The sequence below is a fragment of the Hemiscyllium ocellatum genome, chromosome 1, assembly GCF_020745735.1.
Source record: "Hemiscyllium ocellatum isolate sHemOce1 chromosome 1, sHemOce1.pat.X.cur, whole genome shotgun sequence".
Lineage (NCBI taxonomy): Eukaryota > Metazoa > Chordata > Chondrichthyes > Orectolobiformes > Hemiscylliidae > Hemiscyllium > Hemiscyllium ocellatum.
The window spans coordinates 129,597,214-129,623,946 of NC_083401.1; the positions used below are offsets into that span (position 1 = coordinate 129,597,214).

The following is a 26,733-nucleotide window of genomic DNA, read 5'->3' on the forward strand; positions in this document are numbered from 1 at the left end:
CAAAACAGATTGAGTGTACAAAAGGGTGCAAGAAAAGGAACATCTAAAGAACGTCAAAATCAACACAATTATCACAATACTGAGAGGAGGTGGGTGGATGTGTGCTCCTTGAAAACTAATGTGGTGATGTTAATGAAAATAAGGAAATGGTAGACTTATTAAATAATTGCTTTCCATCATTATGTACAATATAAAAAGACAATGGTATATCAGTCATCACAAGGGAACTGATGTTATATCGGATGAGTCAGGGTCTCACCAGATATCAGCAAATTTACAAAACTCAGCAAATGAAAGAAATGATGGCATTAAAGGGTGACAAAACACCAAAACCTCAGATATTATCCATCACAGACTTTTAAAAGAAGTTGATGAAAACATTGTTAATACTCTAACTTTGAACTTCCAAAGGTTCTGTCATTTAGGTGTTCATTAATATTAGAAAATTGACCATATCACTCTGCTATTTAAGTGAAAGGGAATCTTATATAAAATTACTATAATTAAGAATAAGATGGACTAGAATATCATGGAAATATTTGAGTTGACTAGGGAGAGACCACATGGATTACATTATGTTTCATGAGACTGATTGAGTGTTCTTGAATTAGTTACTAAAGTAGCGAACAGTGGAGTTTTATTAACTCTTTCATGGGATGTGTGCGGTACTGGCAAGGCTAGTATTTGTTGCCATTCCCTAAATGCCTTGAAGGCAATGAGCTTCCTTCTTGAACTGCTACAGGTCCATCTGCTGCAGGTACACATGGGAAGAGAATACCAAGACTTCAATCACATATCAGCGAATGGATTTCCATATAATTCCAAGTCAGGGGAAGGGAACCTGCAAATGATTGTGTTTCCATGAGTCTACTGTCCTTTTCCTACTTGGTGGTAGAGTTTGTGGGTTTGGAAGGTGCTATCAAAAGATCCTTAGTGAGTTACTCTAGTGCACCTTGTAGTTGGTACACACTGCTGTGGCTATATAGTGGTGGATTGATGGATGTGATACTGATCACAAGGACTGCTTGATGGTGTCAAGCTTCTTGAATGTTGCTGTAGCTGCACTCATCAGTGAAATGAGAAGTATTCCATTACTGACTTGAGCAGATAGTGATTACAGTACTCTGAGGAACTTCAACAGTGTCCTGGCATTGAGATGATTGACAGCTAATAATTACAACCCTCTGCCTTTCTACTGGGCATGATCCCATCCAGAGGAGAATTTCCCCCAATTACATTGACTTCAATTTTACCAGCTCTCCTTGATATCATTCTCAGTCAAATACTCGATCAAGTACAACCATTTTGTCTATGTATAGATTAATGAATGCAGATTGATGTTATCGATATGCACTTCCAAAATATATTTAATAGCGTCCCTCAAAAAGGCCATTAGTTAAAGTTTAAGCTCATGAATTGGAGAGTAAATTATTGATGAATTCACAGTAAGAGACAAAGAGTAGGACATTGACTGTTATTCTAATTGTCAGGATGTGACTTGTAGTGTGCCACTGGTGTTAGGGTACAACTATATATTACATTTATAACAACTTAGTTGATAGGATGGAGAACAACATATCTAAATTTGGCAACTACACAAAAATAGGTGTCAATGTAAGCCGTGTAGATGAAAATATATAATTAGAAAGTGGTGTTTATAAATACAGAGTAAAATTGTGTCAAATAGATTTCAATATAAGGTAAAAAAAAAGAACTGCAGATGATGTAAATCACAAATCAAAACAGAAATTATAGGAAAAGCTCAGCAGGATTGGCAGCATCTATTGAGAGAAAGCAGAGTTAGCGTTTAGGCCCTGAACCTGAAACATTAACACTGCTTTCTCTCCACAGAAATGCCCAGCTTTTTCCAGTAATTTCTGTTTTTGTTTTGGTATAAAGCAAGTGTGAAGTAATCCATTTTGGAACCAAAAATGGTTAATAAGAATGCTTTTCAACAAGTAGGTTAAGGACAAAGATAATCGAAATATCACGTTTCAGACCAAAAAAAAATTATAAAAGCTAATTCACTGTTGGCTTTTCTATCTAAGGAACTAAAATACAAAGACATCTATGAAACCATGGGTAGGCCACACCAGTAGAAAGTACCCTGTCAGTCTGGGCACTGTGGCTCAGGAAAAATATATCTATATTTTGAGGAAACAAAACATTGATTCACTCGAATGGCATCTGGACTTCAAAAGTGAAATCACGAAGAAATATTACACAAATGTGATTGCATTCCAAGGAAGGCTTAGTTTTCTTTAAAATTCTGTCATGGGACAGGGGTGTTAATGGCAGGATATTTTACTGCCTGTCCTTAGTTGCTCTTGAGAAGATGAGCTGCACTCTTGACCTGCAGCAGTCCATGTTCTGTAAGTAGACCCATAATGCCATGAGGGATGACATTCCATGATATGACCCACTGACAGTGATGGAAAAGTGATATATTTTCAAGTTAGTATTGTGATTGGCTTAGAGGGGAGCTTGCAGGTGGTGTATCTGTTATTTTTATCCTTCTAGATGGAAGTGGTGGGGAGTTTGAAAGGTGCTCTCTAAGGTTTGGGCAATTTCTATAGTGTATCTTGTAGACAGTACAAACTACTGCTATTGAGTGTCGTGTTGGAGGGAGTGAATGTTTGTGGATGTGGTGCCGAAAAAGCAGGCTGTTTTTTTGCACCGCCTTGCGGACGGTTCACTGGATTTGAGGAAGTCAGAAGGTGAGTTACTTGCTGAAATAGTTCTAGCTTCTGAATTGCCTTTGTAGCCACAGCATTCATATGGTGAGTCCATTTAATTTTCTGGTCATCGGTAACCCAAGATGTTGGTAATTGGGGGATTCAGTGATGCCAAGGGACAGTGGTTAGATTGTCTTTTATTGGAGATGTTCATTGCCTGGCATTTGTGTGGCAATGTTACTTGCCACTTGTCAGCCCAAGCCTGGATATTGTCCAGGTCTTGTTGCATTTGAATATGGACTGCTTCAGTATTTGAGGAGTCACGAATGGTGTTGAACATTGTGCAATCATCAGCAAACATCCCCACTTCAGACTTTATGATGGAGGAAAGGTCATTGATGAAGCCAAAAGAGAAAATGCTGGAAAATCTCAGCAGATCTGGCAGCATCTGTAAGGAGAGAAAAGAGCTGACGTTTCGAGTCTAACTGACCCTTTGTCAAAGTTAAAAGTTTTGTTTTAGCTTTGACAAAGGGTCAGTTAGACTCAAAATGTCAGCTCTTTTCTCTCCTTACAGATGCTGCCAGACCTGCTGAGATTTTCCAGCATTTTCTCTTTTGGTTTCAGATCCCAGCATCCGCAGTAATTTGCTTTTCGTCATTGATGAAGCAGTGTGTTGGGCCTAGGACACGATGCTGAGGAACTCTTGAGATGACTGATCTCCAACAACTACAACCATCTTCTTATGTGCCAGATTTGACTCCAGTCAGCAGAGAGGCTTCCCCCATTTCCTATTGACTCCAATTTTGCAAAGGCTCGTTGAAGCGACAGTTTGTCAGAGCTTTAATGTTAAGGGCTGTCACTCTCACCTCATCTCTGGGATTGAGCTCTTTTGTCTGTGCTTGCTCTGAGGCCGTAATGAGGTCAGGAGCTCAGTGGCCCTGGTGGAACCCAGACTGGGTGTCACTGAGCAGGCTATTGCCAAGCATCTGTTGTTGATAGCACTGTTGATGACACCTTCTATCATTTTATCGATGATCAAGAGTAGACTGATAGGGCAATAATTGGCTGGGTTGAATTTGTCCTACACTTTGTATCCAGGACATAACTGGGGAATTTTCTACATTGTTGGGTAGATGCCAGTGCTGTAGCTGTACTGGAATAGCATGGCTAGGGGAGCAGTAAGTTCTGGAGCACATATCTTCAGTACTTTTGCTGGAATGTTGTCAGGACCCATACCTTTTGTGTATCCAGTGCCTCCAACTGTTTCTTGATATCATGAGTGAATCGAATTAGGTGAAGATTGGTATCTGTGATATCTTGAGGAGGCCAAGATAACTCATCCACTTGCTATTTCTGACTGAAGATGGTTGTGAATGCTTCAGCCTTATCTTTTGTACTGATCTTCTGGGCTTTTCCATTATTAGCATGGAATATTTATGGAGGCTCCTCCTCCACTGGGTTATTTAATTGTCCACCACCATTCATGACTGGATGTGACAGGATTGCAGAGCTTAGATCTGTTCCACTAGTTGTGGGATCGCTTAGCCCTGTCTATTACTTGCTGTTTGGCATGCAAGCAGTTCCTTTTGGTGGCTTCACCAGGTTGAAACCTCATTTTTAGGTATGTTTGGTGACTAGATTAAGAGATGATAGCTTATTGGTATTAAGACTATTAATCCAGAGACTGGGTAATATTCAAGGATCCTGGTTTGAACTCTGCCATGGGGTTCACGATAGTGGAATGTAAACTTAATAAATATTTGGAATTAAAAGTTTAATGATGACCGTGAAACCATTGCAGATTGTCATAAAAGCCTTCACTGATATCCTTTAGGGAGAGAAACAATCATCCTTGTCTAGATAAGATTGGTGCTGGAAAAGCACAGCAGGTCAGGCAGCATCCGAGGAGCAGGCAAATCAACGTTTCGGCTAAAAAGCATTTCAGGAATTTTTCTGATGAAGGGCTTTTGTCTGAAACATTGATTTTCTTGCTCCTGGGATGCTGCCTGACCTGCTGTGCTTTTCCAGCACCACTCTAATCTAGACTCTGATTTCCAGCACCCGCAGTCCTCACGTTTGCCTAAACAATCATCCTTACCTAGTCTGGCCTCAATATGACTCCAGACTCCAATGTGATTGACTCTTAACTGTCCTGTGGGTAATTAAAACTGGGCAATAGCCAGTGATGCCCCACATCCTGTGAATGAATTGAAAGAAACATTTACAAAAATAGGAGCATAGCCTAAATATTAGGATCGTATCTTTCAATGCTGAAATTAAGAAACACTTCATGTAAAGTACATGGAAAAGAATGGTAGAAGTTTAGAACTGTCCTCTGCAAGTGATTGTTGGCACTGGTTGAATTGTTAGTTTCAGAGTTTTGCTAACCAAAGGTGTTGAGGGATATGGAACAAAGTTGGAATTGGGTGCCTTATTAACCATGTTCTAACTGAATGTCAGAACAGGTCCCAGAGTCTAAATTAGAAACAGAAATTCTTGGAGAAATTCAGCAGGTCTGGTAGCCTCTGTGTAGAGAAAGCAGAGCTAACATTTCAGGTCCAGTGATAATTCTTTGGGTTTTTTTGCACAGAGACTATATGACCTTTTCCTATTCTTCTGATCCTAATATCAACTGTAGACCAGTATTAAATAATCCAAGACATCTTCTAAAGTCAGTATTTCACACAGAACTTCAATATTGAAAGCCTCTTAATCCACTTTTCTGTTTGATGTTTGTAATATCATCAGAAAAGTGTTCTTATGCACATTTCTGAACTGAAGAAGTCAAGCCACATATTATTATCCTGTCCAAATAACATAAGAAAATGATTGTTTGATTGCTGGTTTTCTGTTTGCTCCTAAATTTACAATTGTAAGCAAGGGTCTAAGCAAGGTCACATGAGGATATTACCAATGCTGCAATGGACTTGAGAGGAAATAGTCTTGTGTTAAATACAATTAATCTGTGTTGATGAACAACATTTGAAATGAGATTGAAAGCTAGGAGGATAAAAATAGACATAAACTGAATGCAGAATTATAATTCCAATCCTGTCATGAAATAGCTGAGATACACTGAGTAAAGATGGAAAATATTGATTACAATGCTCAATTAGTACATTGTAATTTTACTTATTACACCAAATCCTCATTATCCACAGTGTTGGGGCATAGACTTCCCGTGGATAACAGTGTGGATACTGCTTATATGTGACCCTCTTGTCTACCGCAAAGTATTGTATGATCAGACCTGATGAGTCAATGAGGAAAAAAAATGGGGTTTGGGGTCAACCTCGCAAGTCCATGGATCCATGGATAGCAAGTTAATGGATAACAAGAAGCGAGTGTATTGATGTCCCTCAAGTGATTCATTTAACTAGAAAATTGCCAAGGCAATTTAACTGAGTAATCTATTAGAGGTTTGATAAGTGGGTTATGTTTTTCAAGTTGTTAAATTAATATTTTAATCTGGTTTAATTAGAAAAGGAAAGCTGTGCTGTAATTTGCTAGGCATTTCAGCAGAAGTCTGTGAATGATTGTTTAAATTGTTCCAGTTCAGCAGTTGGGATAATTAAAGTTGTACAATAGAAGTACATTCAAAGTGCTTGAAATTAGAAAACAGCAGAGTTGTGTGTGTGAGATAGTAATAGGCTAGAAATAGAACTGAAATGTACTGGTTAAACTGCTGTTAAATTGGAAGATATTTCCATGTCATCCAAGATGTAGCTTCAAATCAGAGGAGTGTGACTGATCTCTATTCTTTTGTACATGAACTATGAAGGGCTAACAGGTTAAAAGACTATAATCCTCCAAACAAAATATTACTAATATTGTTTGTCAAGTTGATACAGGCTGTGTTGTCAATTCTGAACTCAACCAAATTGAACTCCTAATGTCGTGTTTTAATTCCAGAGCAGTCTTACAATACTTATTTGAATTTGCAGTTGAACTAAACTTAATTAAGATAGTAAAATACGGTTTGAATTATTTGTTCGTAAAATGTGGGCATTGCTGGCAAGGCTAGTACTTATTTGTCAATCTCTGATCACTCTTAAGAAGCTGTAGAAAGGGCATTTCATGTGGTGTAGGTTCATTTGCAGTGTTACTAAGATGAGTCAAACTTTATAAAACCTGAAGGTATTGCAAATGCTGTAAATCAGAAGCAAAAACAGAAGTTGCTGGAAAAGCTCAGCAGGTCTGGTAGCAACTGTGAAGAGAAATGAGAGTTAACATTTCGGGTCTGGTGACCCAAACCAAAGCACTAACTCGGATTTCTCTTTCTCAGATGCTCCCAGACCCGCTGAGCTTTCCCAGCAACTTCTGTTTTGTTTTTGAGTCAAACTTTAACTGTTTGCAAAATGTTTCTTTTTTTTTACTTTTTAACAGGTATAATACTGTTAATCTTGTATGATAATTTTTGTGTAATATCTTTGTTTTAAAGGAGCTACAAGGTCCAGGTTTTAATATTGGTCAATGTTCAAATACTCGAGTCTATCCCCCTCCAGTATGTGTTAATCCAACATCTTCCCGGCCATCTGCAGGATACCTCTCTTCTGTAAGCGTTCATCTTTCATAATCCATTTGCTACAAGCACTTTTATTTTCCAGGACCATGATTTTGCTGCAAATGACTTGTTTTATCCATTTTGGGGTTATCTAGAGCTCACGCTGGACTGGTCCTGTCAGGGTAGCATCTGAAAGACTCATGAGTCAAGAAGTTGAATTGAATTGAATTGAATTTATTGTCACGTGTACCAAGGCACACTGAAAAGCTTTGTTCAGATTTCCCCACACCAGATCTATCACCTTCCTCTTTTGTTCTCATGGTGGTAGCAGGATAGTAAGGCAGGCTGTGAGCTATGCCATTTTCTCATGATGTTTTCCTGTTCTACCATGCACTTGCATTGACTGAAAGGTTTGGTGAAGTCTCTTTGTGTCTTTTCTATTCACCAAAACAAAATCATGGGCTTCAAACCTGGGGAGGAGATGATGATCAGTGATGCAGTTGGGCACTGAAAGAATCTAAACCCAAGTGAAAAGTAGACAAAAGCACTGGATGGCTTACACCAATGAACAATGTGACAATTAAATTGAATCATGATGAACGTTCACCATCAACACCTGAAGAGCATTTTGTAGCTGTGATTTTCCTCGCAGGATGTCATCCGTCTGAGGGCCACTGGAATGAACAAGTTAACTATTCAGACAAGGAACTAACAGCCTACCTACCTGGTAGGTCTTAAAGTATGAATACTTGAACAGTCAGCATTTACTTCAGCTTAAAAGCTGAACAAAACCAATTAATGACTATCCAAATCTTAGTTTGTCCATTTTGGCCAAATTTATGTGCAAGCTGGCCAAGTTAAAACATATCCTCTGTCAAGTGAAAATGCAATGGAATAAAATCAGAAAATGCTATAAATACTGAGCAGATCTGGATGCATCTATGGAAGAAGAACAGAGTAGATGTTTCAGATCAGCAACCTGAGGAAAATGGTAACTGTGCAAGGCCAAAGGAAATGGTACTGAGGCAAGGAAATAAATAAAAGATCAGTCCAGTGAAGGCACAGCTGGAAACAATAGAGACATCGATAACAGTTATTGTCCCAAAAAAAAGAGGGAAGATGTTATGATCCGAATTTGTTGAAATCATTGTTGAGCCTGAAAAGTTGTAAAATGCCTACCGAAAGATTAAATTGTATTCCTCCAACTTAAGTTGAATTTCACTGGAACAGTGTGTGGGAGACTGGGAGAAAGGGTTAGAGTGCCAGTGGGATAGAGAGGTAAAATAATCGACAACGAGAAGCTCAGGGTTGCAAAGTGGTCACATGATGTATGTTCACTCTGTCCACTGCAAAGGAAACTGTGTCATGGAAACTGTGTCATATCCTGAAGTGAAGGTGTTCCAAGGAGTTCTGTGTCTTCTGAATATGATGTTTAGAAGCCTGCGTCCAATATCCTCTAAGTAACAATGTGGAAAAATTATTTGCATGTTTTCAAACAGCTGAACACTAGAGGCCTCAAATTTCTGTATTTTGTTTATACAATCATTGTGGGAAGGTAGGATTACTGCATTATGCAATGTATTAAATCATCAGTTATTAAAGCAAGTTATCGTTTAGTTTACATTTATAGTGGTTTCTGGCAGCATCTGAGAAACAAAGTTAACTTTTCAAGTCTGACATGACTAAGTTTTGAAGAAGAATAATATCGGACTCAAAATGTTAACTGTTTCTCTATCCCACTGATGTTGCCCGACCTACTGAGTCTCTCCAGTGTTTTCTGTTTTTAGTTCAGATTTCCAACATCTGTATTATTTTGCTTTTATTTGTTTCAAATACTTTGGTACTTGAGTATCTTCCGTTCTGGGGAGCTTTTACTTTGGCTGATGACTGCATTGCTTCTACTCACTCCTGAGTACATTGCGAATTGTTCTATTTAGTTATTCAGCAAATATTTGTGTATGTGCACCAGTGGAAGATGATGCTGAAGTCCACAACAGACCAACTATGAACTCTGTTGTCATTGTAAGCATCACACCAATATGTAAGGAAGTGTAACTAATTCAAACATCAAATTAAGGAACGGTTATTTCCCCATGTGGAAGCGTCTAGGACCAGAAAGCATAATCTCCAAATAAAGGTTTAAGACAAACATGAGAAGGAATTTCTTCTCTCAGAATAGTGAATCTGTGCAATTCTTTACTGTAGAGGGATATCAAGGCTGGATCATTAAGTGTATTCAAGGCTAATTTTTAATCAGTGATGGAATCAAGGGTTTTTGGCAAAGACAAGAAAGCGTAATTGACGATTATCAGATCAATCGTGATCTCATTGAATGGCAGAGCATTCTCGATGGACTGAATGGCCTACTTCTTATGGTCTTACTTTATTCACCAGTGTTTAATTCTTGCAGCAGTTTGCAGAGCAAGTTATTGATAGTAGTTTACCTGATTTAAGATGAATAAGAAGGACATAAGTCCTGACTCATTTTAATTTCAGGTGTATCTAGTGGAAGCATTGGTGCTCAGGCCTCAGCTATTTACAATCCATTTCAATGGTTTGGATAATGAAATATGCTCATGATATGAAACTAGGTGGAAAAATAATCTGTAGTGGACACAAATCGGCTGTAAAGGGATAAGGACTGGCTTAGTGATTGAACAAGACATTGGCAGATGGACTATAGCGTGGGGAAGTGTAAAAATGTTCAGGAAGAATGGAAAACACAACTGCTTTGTTTTAAAAGATGAGGGGCTAATAAATATTGGTATTTGGAGATGCTTGCATGTGATATACAGAATGTTAACATGTAGGTGCAACAAGCAATTAGATAAAGAAATGGCCTGATTCCTTTATTGCAAGTGCACTGATGTATAAAGTAAGCAAGTTTTGAAGAAATTAAATAGGCTTTGGTGAGAACATAGACAAAAGTGAGGACTGCAGATGCTGGAAAAGCACAGCAGGTTAGGCAGCATCCGAGAAGCAGGAAAATCGATGTTTCGGGCAATAGCCCTTCATCAGGAATAGAGGTACGAAGCCTCCAGGGTGTAGAGATAAATGGGGGTGGGGCCCACATAACTGAGTACCTATACTTTGCATAGTTTTGGCTCCATTTGACTTAGAGGGGGTGCAAAATATGTCTACGAGACAGAATCCTGGGATAGGAGGGCTTGTCCTAAGAGAGAGATGATGTCATGCAAATATGTAAAATTCTTATAAAGCTTCATGGATAAATGTTCCATCAGACAATTATTAGAATTAGGCTCAGTCTTAGGATCAGGAGAAATAGCCTTATCCAGAGTATGGTGAGCCTGTGAAATTCTCTGCCACAGAAAGCAGCTGAGGCCAAAATGTTGGATGTTTTCCAAAAGGAGTTTGATATAGTTTTTAAGACTAAAGGGATCAGAGTCTATGGGAAGAAAGTAGGATCAGATCAGGGTACTGAGTTGGATGATGAAGCATGATCATATTGAATAGTGGAGCTGGCTCTAAGAACCAAATGGTCTGCTCTTGCTATTTCTTCTGTTTCAATGTAAAACTCAATTAAACCTGGTCAGATATGATATCTTATTGACAAAGCCATGCTGACTATTCCTGATTGATTCTTGACTCTCCAAGAGGAGATTAATTCTGTCCCTCAGCGTTTTCCCAAAAACTTCAATATACTAGCCTATCCCTTGGTTTATCCAAACCACCTTTCTTGAATAATGGGACCATATCAACTCTACTCTAGTGTTCTGCTCCCTTTCCTGTGTCCAGGGAGGATTTAAAACATTAATATCAGTCTCCCTAACATCATCTGCCTTTCCTCTCACAGTAGCAGGGATTATCTCATTGGAACCAGGGAACTTATCCAAATGTAATTTGTTCAAGTATATCACAGTCCTCTTCCCTGATTTCAATACCGAAATGGTTCTTCTCTATTCTGAATACCGATGTAAAGTACTAATGCAAAACCTCGCATCTTCAGTCTTCACCCACAGTTTCCACTTAAACCCATAATAGGTCCCTCTCTTTCCCAGTTGTCTTTTATATATTTATAAAATGATTTTTGATTTTCCTTCTTTTCAGCCAACAGTGATTTTCATGCCCTCCTTTGCTTTCCTCATTTTTTTTTTTAAGTACCCCCTCATGCTTTCTATATTTCTACAGGGCTTTGAATGATTTAAGATTTCAGTTCTGTGGTAAACAGTAGGTTTCAGGCTTTTTGCGATATATTTGATTGATATAGAATGAGCTGCCAGAGGATTTGGTGGAGGATGGTGCAATTGCAACATTTAAAAGGCATTTGGATGGGTATATGAATAGGAAGGGTTTGGAGGGATATGGGCTGGGTGCTGGCAGGTGGGACTAGATTGGATTGGGATATCTGGTCGGCATTGACGGGTTGGACTGAAGGGTCTGTTTCCATGCTGTACATCTCTATGACTCTATATAGGTTTAAATATAGGAGACATTCCAAAACATTTGCAGATAGTGCAAGAAGAAGAAAGCTGCAGACCACACAAAGATATCAATGGTTGGCAAATAAATCATGAGTGGAATTCAGTCGAGAGGAATATTAAATGATGCATTTAGGGAAGGCAAACAAGACAAGGGAGTAACGAAAAGTGGTTGAGCAAAGGAACAGAGGAACCTTGGGAATGCATTCCCATCGGACCCTGAAGATAGGAGAACAAGGAGGTAAAGTAGTTAGGAAAGCATACAAAAGCTACCTTCCTTAATCAGTCAAGGCACGGAATATGAGAGAAGGGAGGTTCTGCTAGAGCTAGTGTAAAACACCTCTGAGGCCACTGTGTGCCATTCCGTTCACCACATTAACTGGATTGATTTGATTACGCTAGAATGGGTGCACAGGAGATTTAAGAGATGTTCTCAGGACTGGAACATTTTATCTATGAGGAAATAAGGTATGGTACAGTGTAGATCGAGGGTTGATTTAGTTCAGATGCATGCAGTTATGAACAGCCTGGATAGGAGGGACCCGTCAGTAACCAGAGAGAACAATAACCAGGAGGTATAAATTTAAAGTAATGGATGGAAGGATTAGAAGGAGACTGATGATTGTTTTAATAAGGCTCTGAAACCCAATGCTTGAAAGAACATTGGAAGCAGATACTCTCACCTTCTTTGATCTGGATATGCACTCAGACCTCTGCAACCTGTGGGGCTGCAGACCGAGATCTAGAAGTGGAAGTAAGTTTGAAATCTCTTCTTCAGCTGACACGGGTACAGTGAGCCAAACTATCTCTTACACTGTAACTTTTGTTTTTTATTGAGGTTGATATATTTTTAGGCATTAACACAAAGTAAATTAGGTTTGTGAGAATAGGACTGTACAATGAAATTGATGTAGAAGTTCAATCATAACCTTACTGAATGGTGAACCAAGATCAGTGGGTGTTATGGCCATTTTTTTCTCCTGTTTCTTATGTTCTTAGTATTTTTGCAGTATTGCTAGCATCCAGTCTACTCTTGGAGATACTCAGATAGGTTCACATTACCTTTCAGAGGTACAAATGCACAATGGCAAATTACTGCTCTCTAGTTAAATTTGTCAGTCATAGAAAATTCATGGGTATATATTTCTATTTCACTCCATTGCATGCTTGATTTATTTGAGGATATTAACAGTAGACAAAAGTAGATCAAGTGGTAAATCACTTGAGGAGTTCCCATCTTGATGACAAATTCATACAAAAAAATTAAAAGAATTGTTCTTTATCACTAATGGCCAAAACTATTTAAAATTCTATGCTAAGAATTTTAAGAGTCCAAGAGGCAGATGCCAATGTTATTATTGCAGGAGGAGTATACCAAGTCACGGAGTAGGTGCTGCATTGAGGTGATGGATGAAGAGATACTATGCAACTTTATAGTTAAACATTTATTATTAATTCATGAAATTGTCACTATAGCAAGGCATTACAGATGATGTCAAGTTATAAATTACAGGTTTAAAGGGTTACAACCAAGAACAACAGTGATGAGCTTTTCAAAAGACCGACATTTCTGGGGACAAAGAGGGTCATTTTATCTCTTGGCTTGGGTGGTATACTGAAGAACTGGACCTTTTGAGAACTCTGTTGACTTTCTTTTTTTATATATAAATCTCCACACTACCGCTCAACAACTGTCATGTTTATTTTTTTCAGCACCCATGTCATGTGTGTCTAGGTGTAGGACACAGTGAAAAACAAACGAGTGCAAAAAACTTTATTCATATTCCACTACCAGGGAGAAAGGAAACATTGACTTTCATTTTTATTGGAATCAATGGAAACGAAAATCAGGTGGTTCCTTAAATGGGCTGCCAATCCATCCCACCTGTTTACTAAGGAAGATGGAAATTTACCCTTGTGTCTCCTCCCAGCTCTCAAGGTCTAATGCAAATTCAAGTTGCATATTAATAGCCATCTTAATCTTTTAATTAACTCCAAATAAACATTCCAAGTATAATGTCTTTTCGATTTATAAATTTCAGGCTGTGTCCAGGAGCAGCTGTCTTCAAGAGGACTTGAACCCTGATTTAAAAAATCTTCTAATGGATCTTAAGAGTTCAGCCTGTGATGGGTGTAACAGATCAAGCAGCATAAATTACACTGAATGTGAAGGAGAAAGAGCATCGAGGAATATGCATGCAGTGTAAGATTCACACACTTGCTATGTTTCACTGTATGGTCATGATAGAGTACCATCAAATGTGTTCAAGTAGCTTAAGTTTACCATAATTCTAATATCAAGTGTGCTTGGAAAACCTTAATTCATATTTACTTTTCTGGAGAATGAATAATTATCAAAACATGCTTTCCAGCATTTCTATTGACATTATTGTCAGCTCTTAGAACAGCAGTTCTTTCAATTTATAGAAAGAGGCATTCTCATTGAAGTTGAGCGTTCCCATTCAGAATGACCATTTTCACATTCAAATTCACATTCCGTGGCAGGTACAGATCATGCAGATCGAATTCAATATTTGTGAGCCTGTTTCTCAAAGGAGGTCTCAAAGGAGGAAGAGCCTTCAGGGTTGCATGCTCCAGGAATTATTTTTTGCTGCCCCCTCATTGAAGGAGGAAAATAGTCAATCATGTACTAATCCATTTGTTTTTGAAAACAAAATGTTACATTTTATAAAAAGGCTGCCTTTTTAGATGTTCATCAGTATCAGCTCAGGATCCTCAAATCAATGTTTTTGAAAAATATGCAATGAAAACATTTTAATGTTTTATTCTTAGATGTAACTTCCAAGTTTTTTGGAAAGTATGAATTTTATTTTGAAATTTCACTAGCTTTTACAATATGAAAACAGAATTATATAAAATTCTCAAATGTGTAGAATGTAGAATATCCTTTATTGTCACAAATACTCCAGTACAGTGAAAAGTTGTTACAATGTCTATCTTCTAATGGTGCCATCTTAGATACATTTAGGTATAAATCTTGGACACAAAAGAGGAATAAAAGGAAAGGTTACTTAGTGTCTAAAAAATAAGTTAGAAATAAGATAGTTATGACATAATTAAAAGATTGGCATTATAGTCCAGTAAAGAACTTCAAATAGCAGCAACTCAGCACGTGGTCTGACTGCCCGTGCCAGGCCCCAGTCCAACAACTGTCCCGCTTCACTCCAAGCCTCCAGTCTGCTCCACACCGGCACTCAGCTGCTCCAAGGTAAGTTGCACTTTTCTGGGACTCCCTTCCTCTCACGCTGCTCCGGGATTCGTTTCCCCTCATGATGCTCAGGGACTCATTTGCCCACATGCTGCTCCAGGACTGCTAAAAAGAAAAGCAAGAAAAAGAACAGGCCGAGCAGAGGAGCTCTGGGCAGAGCATCCTACTCTGCCGCCACCTTACTGGGACTAGTGAGGTCAAGTAACAATGCTAGTTTGCTTCTTCCTTTCTCTATGGATCCTATTTGTGAGAATCTTGAAAATTCTGGATTTATATATAATATTCAGTTACTGCTAAGGTTATTCAAATGCTGTTTCCAATTGTTGCCAAAATATCAGCAAAAAAATTTATATCCCTCATACATTGTATTCCACATAGGATTGATTTGGCGGACTATTCAGACCTTCCCTTATGTGTTGTTAAATTTATTTTTTGTTGTTTGCATTGTTGCCATCCTTTGACCTTTTCCACTACCACTACTCTCATATCAGAATGTTTCTAGGTTTTGTCATGTCCCTGTCAGGCCACCAAATGTGTTATTAAATGCAGAAAAACTTGCACCACTTGCATGAAAATTTCTCAGCCTTCTTCTCTCTAGGGAGAACAATCTCCTTCAATCTATCTTCATAACTGAAGTTTCTCATACCTTGGACCAGTAAATCGTTTCTGCATTCTTTGGAATGAATTAACATCTTTCCTTTTATGTGATGCCCACAATTGCATGCAATACTCTAGCTGAGATCTAACAACTGTAACCTCATTTATATATTGCACATAAAATCTCATGAATTTAAAAATGTAATGTTTAAAACATAATTTTTTTGCTTTAGAAAATGAATCTTTCAAATTGCAATTTCTGTTATTAAGTTCGCAATGGAGTTCTTTTCCGTCAATCTGCTCAGTTTTTTTCCTCATGACTTCAGTTCATGAGACCCCATTAAGCATCCTGGTTGCCTTTAACATAATCACCCTCTTTCCTTGTTTTGAGCAAAATTGTCCTTCCTAAATTACTCCAAATCTCATCCGATCATTAACATTATCATTTCTTTTGAACTGCATTTTTCCTTTCAATAAGTGGAAACAGTTGCCTTCTCATTTTCATTACAGCCATAAAATGCATTAATGGTTTCAATTATTTTCTGATCAGTATACTCTGTCACTATTTCATTTACTGAATACTACCTCCATAAGTCCTGTGTTTTTTTAAGGCTTGTTTCCCCTGGTTTACCTTTACTTTCATTTTAGTTTCCTTTTTGCTTGGTGTCCTCCCACTATGATTTCTCAATATGGAAAGCTTATCAAACACATGAACCCAATGCAAATTTGAATAAGGGAGCACAGGTTGGGAAAACAATACTACTGGATTTCTGGGAGATAAATCTATTTTGCAGACTTGGAGTTGAGAATTCAGAAAACTCAAAAATGGGGAAATTCTCTATTCAAGATAAATTCCAAACGTGTTTTAGCAAAAACAACATTTCGTAACGGTTATGGTAGCTATAAAATTAGGAAGTTTCACAAATTTCATTGCATTACTTTTATATCACAATGTTTTGTTTTTAGGGATGACTTGAGTACAGAAGTTTGTATGGAAAGAGGAACACATGATACCTGCTTCAGGTTTGAGTGTTTTTCAATTTGGTTTAATGTGTTTGCTTTCAAATGCGGTTGCTTTTATACATTGTTAGAACAATAACTGAAAATAGTTGTCATTGTTTTCTGCTGCAGGTACTAGTAACAAAATTAAATGCAGTCAGACTCACTAAATTCACAATTTATGAATTGTATTTAAAATAACATTTTACTATTCATGGAGTGAATTTTGAATAATAAGACACAGTTCTGAGATTCACTCACATTATTACACAGGTTTGTTTGCAAATCAGTTTTCTGTGTGAGAGGGAATTAAGACTTCTGTTTAACAGCAGAGGATGTAATAAATATATATTTGTGGGTAGATGCGCTCTAAGTCCTTCTCCTTTTCCACCCATTCAAGTAATGTAAAGCTCATGAATTGGGTCATACTGGCCTTCATTTTGTGTTAATTGACCCATGTAAAGATGGTGATGCTAAGTTCTCACTCCCTATTTAAAATGGAAATAACTTAGATTGTTCAATTATGGTTTCACATAAACAAGCTACTTGCAAAATCTCAACTGTGCTTAAATTCAGACAACATGTGAAATGCTTGGATCTTGGGAGCTTCACAAATCGGATCCTATTTTACTCCCCTGCCATACACACACACACACACACACACATTCCCGCAAGAGTCACTTCTACTTTTACTTTTTCTAATGAATTACTTTTTCTACGACTGTTTTTGGAAAATTGAACTTTCAAACAACATTTAGATGAAAATTAAATCCTCTTTGTTTTCTATACAGCAACTTTGAATTCCACTAGATTTATAACCTTGAATTACTGTGTTCTGTTTGTTGGTAGTTCAGGCAATTCTCCCTTGAGATGCCTTTGCTCTTCCAGCGACAATGCTTGGTTTGCATGCTTGCTGCATTTAACCGTTATGCTATGTGTTACTAAATCTGTGCATGCTGCTAGCAATTTGGAATGCTATCTGCACCTCTTTTCCTGCAGGGATCGATTATGCACTCAGGATGCAAAAGAAACCTTCAAACCTGACCATTTTTCTTGCACTGGTGAGTTTAACATTAACAGCATGCCAGGGTTGCTAAAAGCCTGTGTCCCTTTGTTAATTTTGTCAACAATATGTGTTGTTCTGAAAAATGTCATACTAAAACAAACTGAAATTTGTATAGGAATTCATATAGCAAACCTATGCAAGAAATATTATCAGTGTAACAAAAATATTTTACTATTGTGTTGAAAAAAAATTTCATCTTCAATTCTTTCATAATTATTTAATTTGTGCTTTTCTGTGCGTCCATCTAACAGTTGGGGTCAGTGGAAATGGGGGAAGGGGGGAAGAAGGATAGAAGGGGAGGTTGCAGAGAGAAAGAGGAGGGTTATCATTGGGGTCCTGAAAATTACAGCCCAACATTCTGCGTACACGATGTTGTGTAATAAGCTGCCAGGTAAAATTCGCTGTACTCCACCTCAACCGCGTAGTTCAGTTTAACTTGGCAAAGCACATCCTGGTGTGCTACCTGTTGCTTCTCCATTTCTCGAGCACTCTGTGACATTTCATTTTGACTGAGTTGAGCAAATTGTGTCAGTTCTGAGCTAGTTTTGAGTTTTAACTTCTTATCCCTCAAAATTCCATGGAGACTTAAACATCGTAGAACTCCATTAGAGATTGACATAAGACAGTCATGTGATTAGATTGGCGAGATTTAAACCAGTCCCCAGAAGTGAAAGGGCTATGTATAATCCAGGGCTTTGTGTAATACCAGCACTCTGCCCTAGCTCTGCACAATATTGTAAAATTAATATAAACATTTCCTTCTCTATTTTCCAAGGAGTAAAATATTCTGTTTAATATAAGCACAGATGCCATTTTCTGACAGCTGTTCTGGTGGTAACCTTGGAGGCAGTTAGATTGGAAATTCTAATATACCGCATATTTACCTTAAATCAGTCTAGTTTTCTGCTGCATATGTGTGATTCGAAAATGACCTTTTCTGAATAAAGTTGCTTTGGATTTTGTGAGTAGAAATTTTATTCCCCTCATACAACTGGATTATGATTAAGTAGCAAGCTATAGGCTTGAATCGGGTCTGCCTGGCATTTGGGTGCGGAGATTGTGACTTTGACCCGTCAGAGCTCATTGAAATCAAGGTGCACTGAACATGACTTTCATCTTCCTGTAGCACATGACATTGGGTTGGGCAAGTCTCCCCTGAGAAGGCTGAAGATTCACCTTCTCCCTCTTTCACAGCAGCATTGTTCCGTGTTCAAGTGCTGTAGGTTTCCTGCTCTTTTTAAAGATGTTCTGCCGATTAAAGGGCTGTAATCATGGCTGAATGGAAAATCATGTTAAGCATTGGAAAGATATTGCAGCAGGCAAGAGAAGAACGCTCTCTGGACATTGGTTAGGCCACTGTTGGAATATTGTGTGCAATTCTGGTCTCCTTCCTATTGGAAAGATGTTGTGAAACTTGAAAGGGTTCAGAAAAGATTTACAAGGATGTTGCCAGGGTTAGAGGATCTGACTACAGGGAGAGGCTGAACAGACTGGGGCTGTTTTCCCTGGAGCATCAGAAGCTGAGGTGACCTTATAGAGGTTTACAAAATTATGGGGTATGGATAGGATAAATAGACAAAGTCTTTTCCCTGGGATGGGGGAGTCCAGAACTAGAGGGCATAGGTTTAGGGTGAGAGGGGAAAGATATAAAAGAGACCTAAGGGGCAACTTTTTCATTCAGTGTGTGGTATGTGTATGGAATGAGCTGCCAGAGGAAGTGGTGGAGGCTGGTACAAATGCAACATTTAAGAGGCATTTAGATGGGTATATGAATTGGAAGGGTTTGGAGTGATATGGGCCAGGTTTAGATTAGATTACTTACAGTGTGGAAACAGGCCCTTCGGCCCAACAAGTCCACACCGACCCGCCGAAGCGCAACCCACCCATACCCCTACATTTACCCCTTACCTAACACTACGGGCAATTTAGCATGGCCAATTCACCTGACCCGCACATCTTTAGACTGTGGGAGGAAACCGGAGCACCCGGAGGAAACCCACGCAGACACGGGGAGAACGTGCAAACTCCACACAGTCTGTCGCCTGAGTCGGGAATTGAACCCGGGTCTCTGGCGCTGTGAGACAGCAGTGCTAACCCCTGTACCACCGTGCCACCCAGGTGCTAGCAGGTGGGACTAGATTGGGTTGGGATATCTGGTTGGCATGGACAGGTTGGACCGAAGGGTCTGTTTACATGCTGTACATCTCTGTGACTCTACGACATTGGATGATGTTGTCACTCAGATTCCAAGAGAGAATGAAATCCACAATACGCAACCTGCAGAGAGAATGTGAGTATGTTGCTTGACTAGTGAAATCCTGGGGTCTGGTGCCATGCAGGTAGTAATAATGTAGGAAAAAAGTACAATAACATTATATAGTCTCATTGAGACTTGATGGGATAACATATGCCCACTATCATAATCCCAGCCACTTAACATTCATACTTAACATTACATAGTCCATCTCCCTTCCAAACTTCTAGCGCTCCCCCCCCCCCGACCCCACAACTATCTACCAATGTTGTCATCATCATCTCCTCCTCATGCTGTATTGACACATCTCTAACTGTGATTGGTACATCCTATTAATCACTGGGGTCGCATGCTGGAAATCCATCCCTACTAATCCAGGGATCATTGCAAAAGTTAAAAAGATTTTTCAAAAGTTTGCAAAGATCCTGGTGTACCTCCGATTTCTGTATTTAACAAAAACTATTTATTACATGAAACAGCTTCTAGCTATGGCAAACAGTTAATGAATGCTTGGCATATAACAACTAATTTAAATGCTCCACTTTACTATCGCACACACACTGTCATAAAATATGAGCATAATGGACTGAGGGAACACAGGGAAAGCAGTTCAGTGGTCATTGTTCAAAGATTTTCCTGCTCCTCAGATGCTGCCTAACCTGCTATGCTTTTCCAGCACTACTCTTTGACATTGTTCAAAGAATTGTTGAGTTGATCCCTATGATTTCTGTGCTGCTCTTCATTCATCCTTCTCCAGATGCTTCCGTTGGTTTGCAAGAGGCACATGGTGGCTGGTTCATTTATATTAGGTCTCTGAATTTTCAGCTAGAAATTGCAGCTCACAGCACCTGCTAAATGAAAGAAACACTGACTTTCTTAAGTGGCTTTTTCTACAGAGAATAGATAGAGCTCCTGAGCTGCTGGTGGTTTAAAAACACTTAATTTGTTGACAGCCACAGGCTGTTCAGCTACCTGAGAACCTATCACATAATTGTTTACAGGCTGAAGACCTTTGAGAAGGTGACCAAACAGGTAGATGAGAGTAAACCAGTTGATGTGGTGTACATGGATTTCAGCAAGGCGTTCGATAAGGTTCCCCACAGTAGGCTATTGTATAAAATGCGGAGGAATGGGATTGAGGGTGATATAGCAGTTTGGATCAGTAATTGACTTGCTGAAAGAAGACAGACAGTGGTGGTTGATGGGAAATGTTCATCCTGGAGTCCAGTTACCAGTGGTGTACCGCAAGGGTCGGTGTTGGGTCCAGTGCTGTTCGTCATTTTTATAAATGACCTGGATGAGGGTGTAGAAGGGTGGGTTAGTAAATTTTTCAGATGACACTAAGGTTGGTGGAGATGTGGATAGTGACGAAGGATGTTGTAGGTTACAGAGAGACATAGATAAGCTGCAGAGCTGGGCTGAGAGGTGGCAAATGGAATTTAATGCGGACAAGTGTGAGGTGATTCACTTTGGTTGGAGTAACCGGAATGCAAAGTACTGGGCTAATGGTAAGATTCTCGGTAGTGTAGATGAGCAGAGAGATCTCGGTGTCCAGGTACACAGATCCTTGAAAGTTGCCACCCAGGTTGACAGGGTTGTCAAGAAGACATACAGCGTTTTAGCTTTTATTAAGAGGGATTGAGTTCTGGAACCATGCGGTTGTGCTACAGCTGTACAAAACTCTGGTATGACCGCACTTGGAATATTGTGTACGGTTCTGGTCACCACATTATAAGAAGGATGTGGAAGCTTTGGAAAGGGTGCAGAGGAGATTTACGAGGATGTTGCCTGGTATGGAGGGAAGGTCTTACGAGGAAAGGCTGAGGGACTTGAGGCTGTTTTCATTAGAGAGAAGAAGGTAGAGAGGTGACTTAATAGAGACATATAAGTTAATCAGAGGGTTAGATAGGGTGGACGGGGAGAACCTATTTCCAACAATGGTGACGGCGAGCACGAGGGGGCATAGCTTTAAATTGAGGGGTGACAGGTATAGGACAGATGTCAGAGGTAGTTTCTTTACTCAGAGAATAGTTAGGGTATGGAATGCCATGCCTTCAACGGTAGTAGATTCACCAACTTTAAGTGCATATAAGTAGTCATCAAATATACAGATGTACATGGAATAGTGTAGGTTAGATGGCCTTCGGATTGGTATGACTGGTCAGCGCAACATCGAGGGCTAAAGGTCCTGTGCTGCGCTGTAATGTTCTATGTTCTATGTCATTGGTAACTGATTGCTAGACCACAAACCAATGCAACACTTGTTCCTTCTTTAGAGACCACAATTTCCCTTCCCACGTGGTTAAAGATGCCCTCCAACGCATCTCGTCCACATCCCGCACCTCCGCCCTCAGACCCCACTCCTCCAACCATAACAAAGACAGAACGCCCCTGGTGCTCACCTTCCACCCTACCAACCTTCGCATAAACCAAATCATCCGCTGACATTTCTGCCACCTCCAAAAAGACCCCACCACCAGGGATATATTTCCCTCCCCACCCCTTTCCGCCTTTCCCAAAGACCATTCTCTCCGTGACTACCTGGTCAGGTCCACGCCCACCCTACAACTCACCCTCCCGTCCTGGCACCTTCCCCTGCCATCGCAAGAATTGCAAAACCTGCATCTACATCTCCTTCCTCACCTCCATCCAAGGCCCTAAAGGAGCCTTCCACATCCAAAGTTTAGCCTGCATATCCCCCATTATCATTTATTGTATCCGTTGCTCCCGATGCGGTCTCCCCTACATTGGGGAGACTGGACACCTAGCAGAGTGCTTTAGGGAACATCTCTGGGACACCAGCACCAATCAACCACACCGCACTGTGGCCCAACATTTCAACTCCCCCTCCCACGCTGCCGAGGACATGGAGGTCCTGGGCCTCCTTCACCGCCGCTCCCTCAGCAGCCCAACGCCTGGAGGAAGAACACCTCATCTTCCACCTTGGAACACTTCCACCCCAGGGCATCAATGTGGACTTCAACAGTTTCCTCATTTCCCCTTCCCCCACCTCACCCCAGTTCCAAACTTTCAGCTCAGCACTGTCCCCATGACTTGTCCTACCGGCCTATCTTCTTTTCCGACTATCCACTCCACCCTCCTCTCTGACCTATCACCTTCATCCCACCCATTGTACTCTTTGCAACCTTCCCCCACCCTCCTATCATCTTCATCCCCTCCCCCACTCACCTATTGTACTCTATGCTACTTTCTCCCCACCACCCACCCTACTCTCATTTATCTCTCCACCCTTCACCCACTCCACCTGGATTCCTGATGAAGGGCTTTTGCCTGAAACATCGATTTTACTGCTCCTCGGTTGCTGCCTGAACTGCTGTGCTCTTCCAGCACCACTTATCCAGAACCTGCCGTCTCTATGTCACCTCTTTAGCCCTTAAGGTTTCAACTAAGGAAACAAGTGGGTAATTCATCCTCAGTTGAAAAATGTTCTAAATTGATAGTTGCCTCATCTCTCCATTCTATTGTGCACTGTCCAATGGTGTTCATCTTGCTATCTGTTTCTATAGTTGTCTCTGTTGGAATTTCCATAGGCGAGGGAAGGAGTCTCGTCATTGGTTTGATTTTCCTCACTCTCTGTGAAAAAGGCCTGCAGACACTTGGGTTGTACACCTGCTTCATATCAACCATCTCTAGAATATGACAGATCAACTGCTTTTAGTATTTGGATCTTAGGTTCTTAATCAGCCCAGTCCATCAGGACTAGACCTTCCTCCACTCCAATTGCTTGGTGTGGTCCCATGACTGGCATGTCCAAGTTTGGCTCAGCCAGAGAAACCAGGAATTTCAATTTATCATAGGCATCCATGTACTGTATTTCCTGTTCTAGTGGGAATGGCTGACAACTCTGACCCATCCTGACTTTTGGTTTATCCAGTTTCGACTATAATAATTTCTGTTAAATGTTGATTAAACACCATAGCGGTAGTGGTGAGATCTGAAATTAGGTCTCAGAGTCGATTGTCCAGGGTTTTGAGTTTTCTAGTCCAATAACAAATGCTGTATTACCAGATCCTACTTATAATATAGGAGTATGATTAAAGTATATGTGATAATACAAAATGTTTAATCATGCAACAAAGAGGGAAGTTTTGTTCGGCACCTGATCAACAGGAGAAGGAAATAGTAATAACGGTGCATAATGAAAAAAAAATGGAAATTTCAGATGCTGCTGAATATTTCCAGCATTTCTTGTACGGAATTTCAGATTGACAGTATCTTAATATTTAATTCTCTGCTACATCCCTCCCAGGAAAGCCTACTCTGAAGTTTTACTTGTCTCTTTTTGATTGTTTGTATTCACTGCTTTGTTGTTTCCTTTCTTGTGTCTGATTAGGTATTTAATCAAAACATGCCTTTTTGTTCTTCCCTTCTGTCACCCCACCCCATTCCTTTGTTTCCAGAATTGCTTGAAATTTATTACATTGACTTGGTCTGAGAAAAGTTAACAAACTATCTGAGATATAAACACTATTTCTCTCTCCACAGATAGCAAGTCATATACTAAGTATTCTCAGCTAATTCTCCTTTTATTTCAGACTTCCTTATAAGATTTTTTTGGGTGGGAACATCAACTTGTCATAGTTGAATCACATTTTGTATCCATGTAAATTTTTCAATAATGGACCTGACCAGATGCAACAGCATAGGAGCAAATTACTGTAGATGCTGGAATCTAACGAAAACAAAATTGAGTCATCTGGACTCAATGTTAGTTTGCTTTCTCTCCATGGATGCTGCCTGACCCACTGATCTCCAGCATTTTTGTTTTCACTATAGATTCAACATTATGTTTGTTTAAAATGTTACTTTTATATGTTATTACTTTCACAAAACAAACTTTTAAAGTCATTTCAAACTCAAAAGAAAGACAAATGAAACTTGTGTCCTTCTGATTTAAGGCCACAAAATATTAGCTATGCAACATTGCATGAAAGTACATGTAATTATTTTAATCACCTTTTAATATTGTAAAATTAATGCAATGGTGGCCAAATTAAACCTATAGCCTCAGTTGAACACTATGGTTTCCCATTCAATTAAACACTTGGAGAATGACCATTTAAAAATCATATTAGTAATGGCCTGAAATCTCAATTTTTTTGTTGTCTGATGGCTTGGGAAGATGCAATATTTACATTAATATGATGTTAGATGAAATGAAAACAATGGGATATTTTATTGGGCCCCTTTTGGATATTGAGAGCATGGGATTTACATGAACTTGTTAAAACCATAGAAGGATTTATTTGGAGAACTAAATCGACAGTCACTATTGCAACTATTTCGTATGAAATAAATCCATATTCCATGAGCCAGTTTCCTTGAGAATATCGGTGCTAGGATACTAAAGTTGCAACTCTTATTTGAATGTTGAATAAAATGTAAGTTTTTCGTCGTTCAGTTAGCACACAAGAGTAACATTTACAGTATGTATAGCTCATCTCACTGCAGGAATCTACACTTTTATTATATATTAAGCCTTTTAAAACTGAGCAGAAAGCCTATTGACCAACAGTATCTTCCACAACCCTTATCAAATGTATTATTTTGCACAATAGGGGAAAGCAGCTCTAATACCATACTTGGTCACCTTCTTGACAGAACACATCTACCTTACCAGCTCAGAGCAAATCAATTTAATTCAGATCCTGTTCAGGCCTGCAGTATTATGAGCTGCATCCTGCTCCAGCAATTAATTATAAACACAGAACCAAGTGTCAGCCTGATTTACTGTGTTCAGTATGCATGTTGGGCTTTGTAAATCTCTTTCTTCCACCCAGCTGCACCTTCTAAATCATGCCAAAAGCAGCATTCTGTCTTGAATTCTCTTGGCCTTGAAGTTTACATAGGTGAGTTCTATTGAAGCTAATTGCAATGAACTGTTCCACTGGAGATTTATGTAGGTATGTGATACTATGTCATGCAATCAAGACCAGAACCTTGCAAGATAAAGAGTGACTTTATATATTCGAATACTGAAGAACAAGAAAGTATCTCACTTTGTTCCAACACAATGAAACAAGGCACTTAATTCCTTTGGAAATAAGTTACCCTACCAGCATTTGTTGAACCACCTTTTCAATTTGCAAATGGATTAAATACTGGGAGTATACTTTCTCCCTCCAAATTCTGCCCTGAATTGCAACTTCTTTTTATAATGATCAGATTAACACTTGAAATACCTTGGGAGTTGGGAGTGGGTGAAAGAGTTATTACAGAAGAGAATGAAACAAGGTCTCTCAAAACTACAAAAGGACATATTAAGACTGATAATTAAACGCTTATTTAGACAAGTCAGTTTTAACAATAAACTGTTAGAAATACTTGGATGTTTACAAAAAGTACCTTAACCTATAGGGTCCAGACCAAGGACTGTCGCTGGGGGGGAAAAAAAAAGGGAAAAGGAGGGGCAAACATTTAGAGACGGAGAGGTAATGTCTGCAAGCACACCCACAATCAGTGTAGTAATTAATAGAAGGAATGCTTAAGAAACCTGAAGAAGATCAAAAGCATGATGGTTTGTTTCTGCTGTTCCGATTTTAATGGTGGTGACCTTCATGGTCCTTCAGCCCTTCAACTTCCAATTGGGTGGCCCTCAGCACTGGGCTGCACGGCTGGAGGAGTTTAGAAGTAGGGAAGAGTGAACAGTGGAAGGATTTGAAAATTACAAAAATTTTAAAACCAAGCTGGTAGATAACCGTGAGGCATTATACATTATTGGACACTGGAGTGGTGATTGAACAAAATTGTTGAGTTAGGACATGGATAGCAGAGCTGTGAATGGCCTTAAGTTTAGAGAGAAGGCAGGAAGCTGAACACGAGTGCAATGCAACAGCCAAGTCTAAAAATTTATAAAAACATGGATGAAAGTTTCAGCAGCTGAACTGAACCAGTGGTGGAATCGAGAAATTTATGTGTTGGAAATAGACAGCGTTATTGGCACAGGTGC

General features: G+C 39.4%; 1 protein-coding gene across 1 annotated transcript in view; it reads left to right on the forward strand.

The window, feature by feature from the left end:
* Positions 1–26,733, forward strand: part of LOC132817083 (coiled-coil domain-containing protein 158-like) — a 158,983-nt gene that overhangs the window by 128,996 nt on the left and 3,254 nt on the right. The window contains exons 16-18 of the mRNA XM_060827249.1: positions 7,117–7,230; positions 13,661–13,821; positions 16,411–16,467. Of these exons, the coding sequence (XP_060683232.1) occupies positions 7,117–7,230; positions 13,661–13,821; positions 16,411–16,467 (332 nt within the window). The remainder of the gene's footprint in view (positions 1–7,116; positions 7,231–13,660; positions 13,822–16,410; positions 16,468–26,733) is intronic.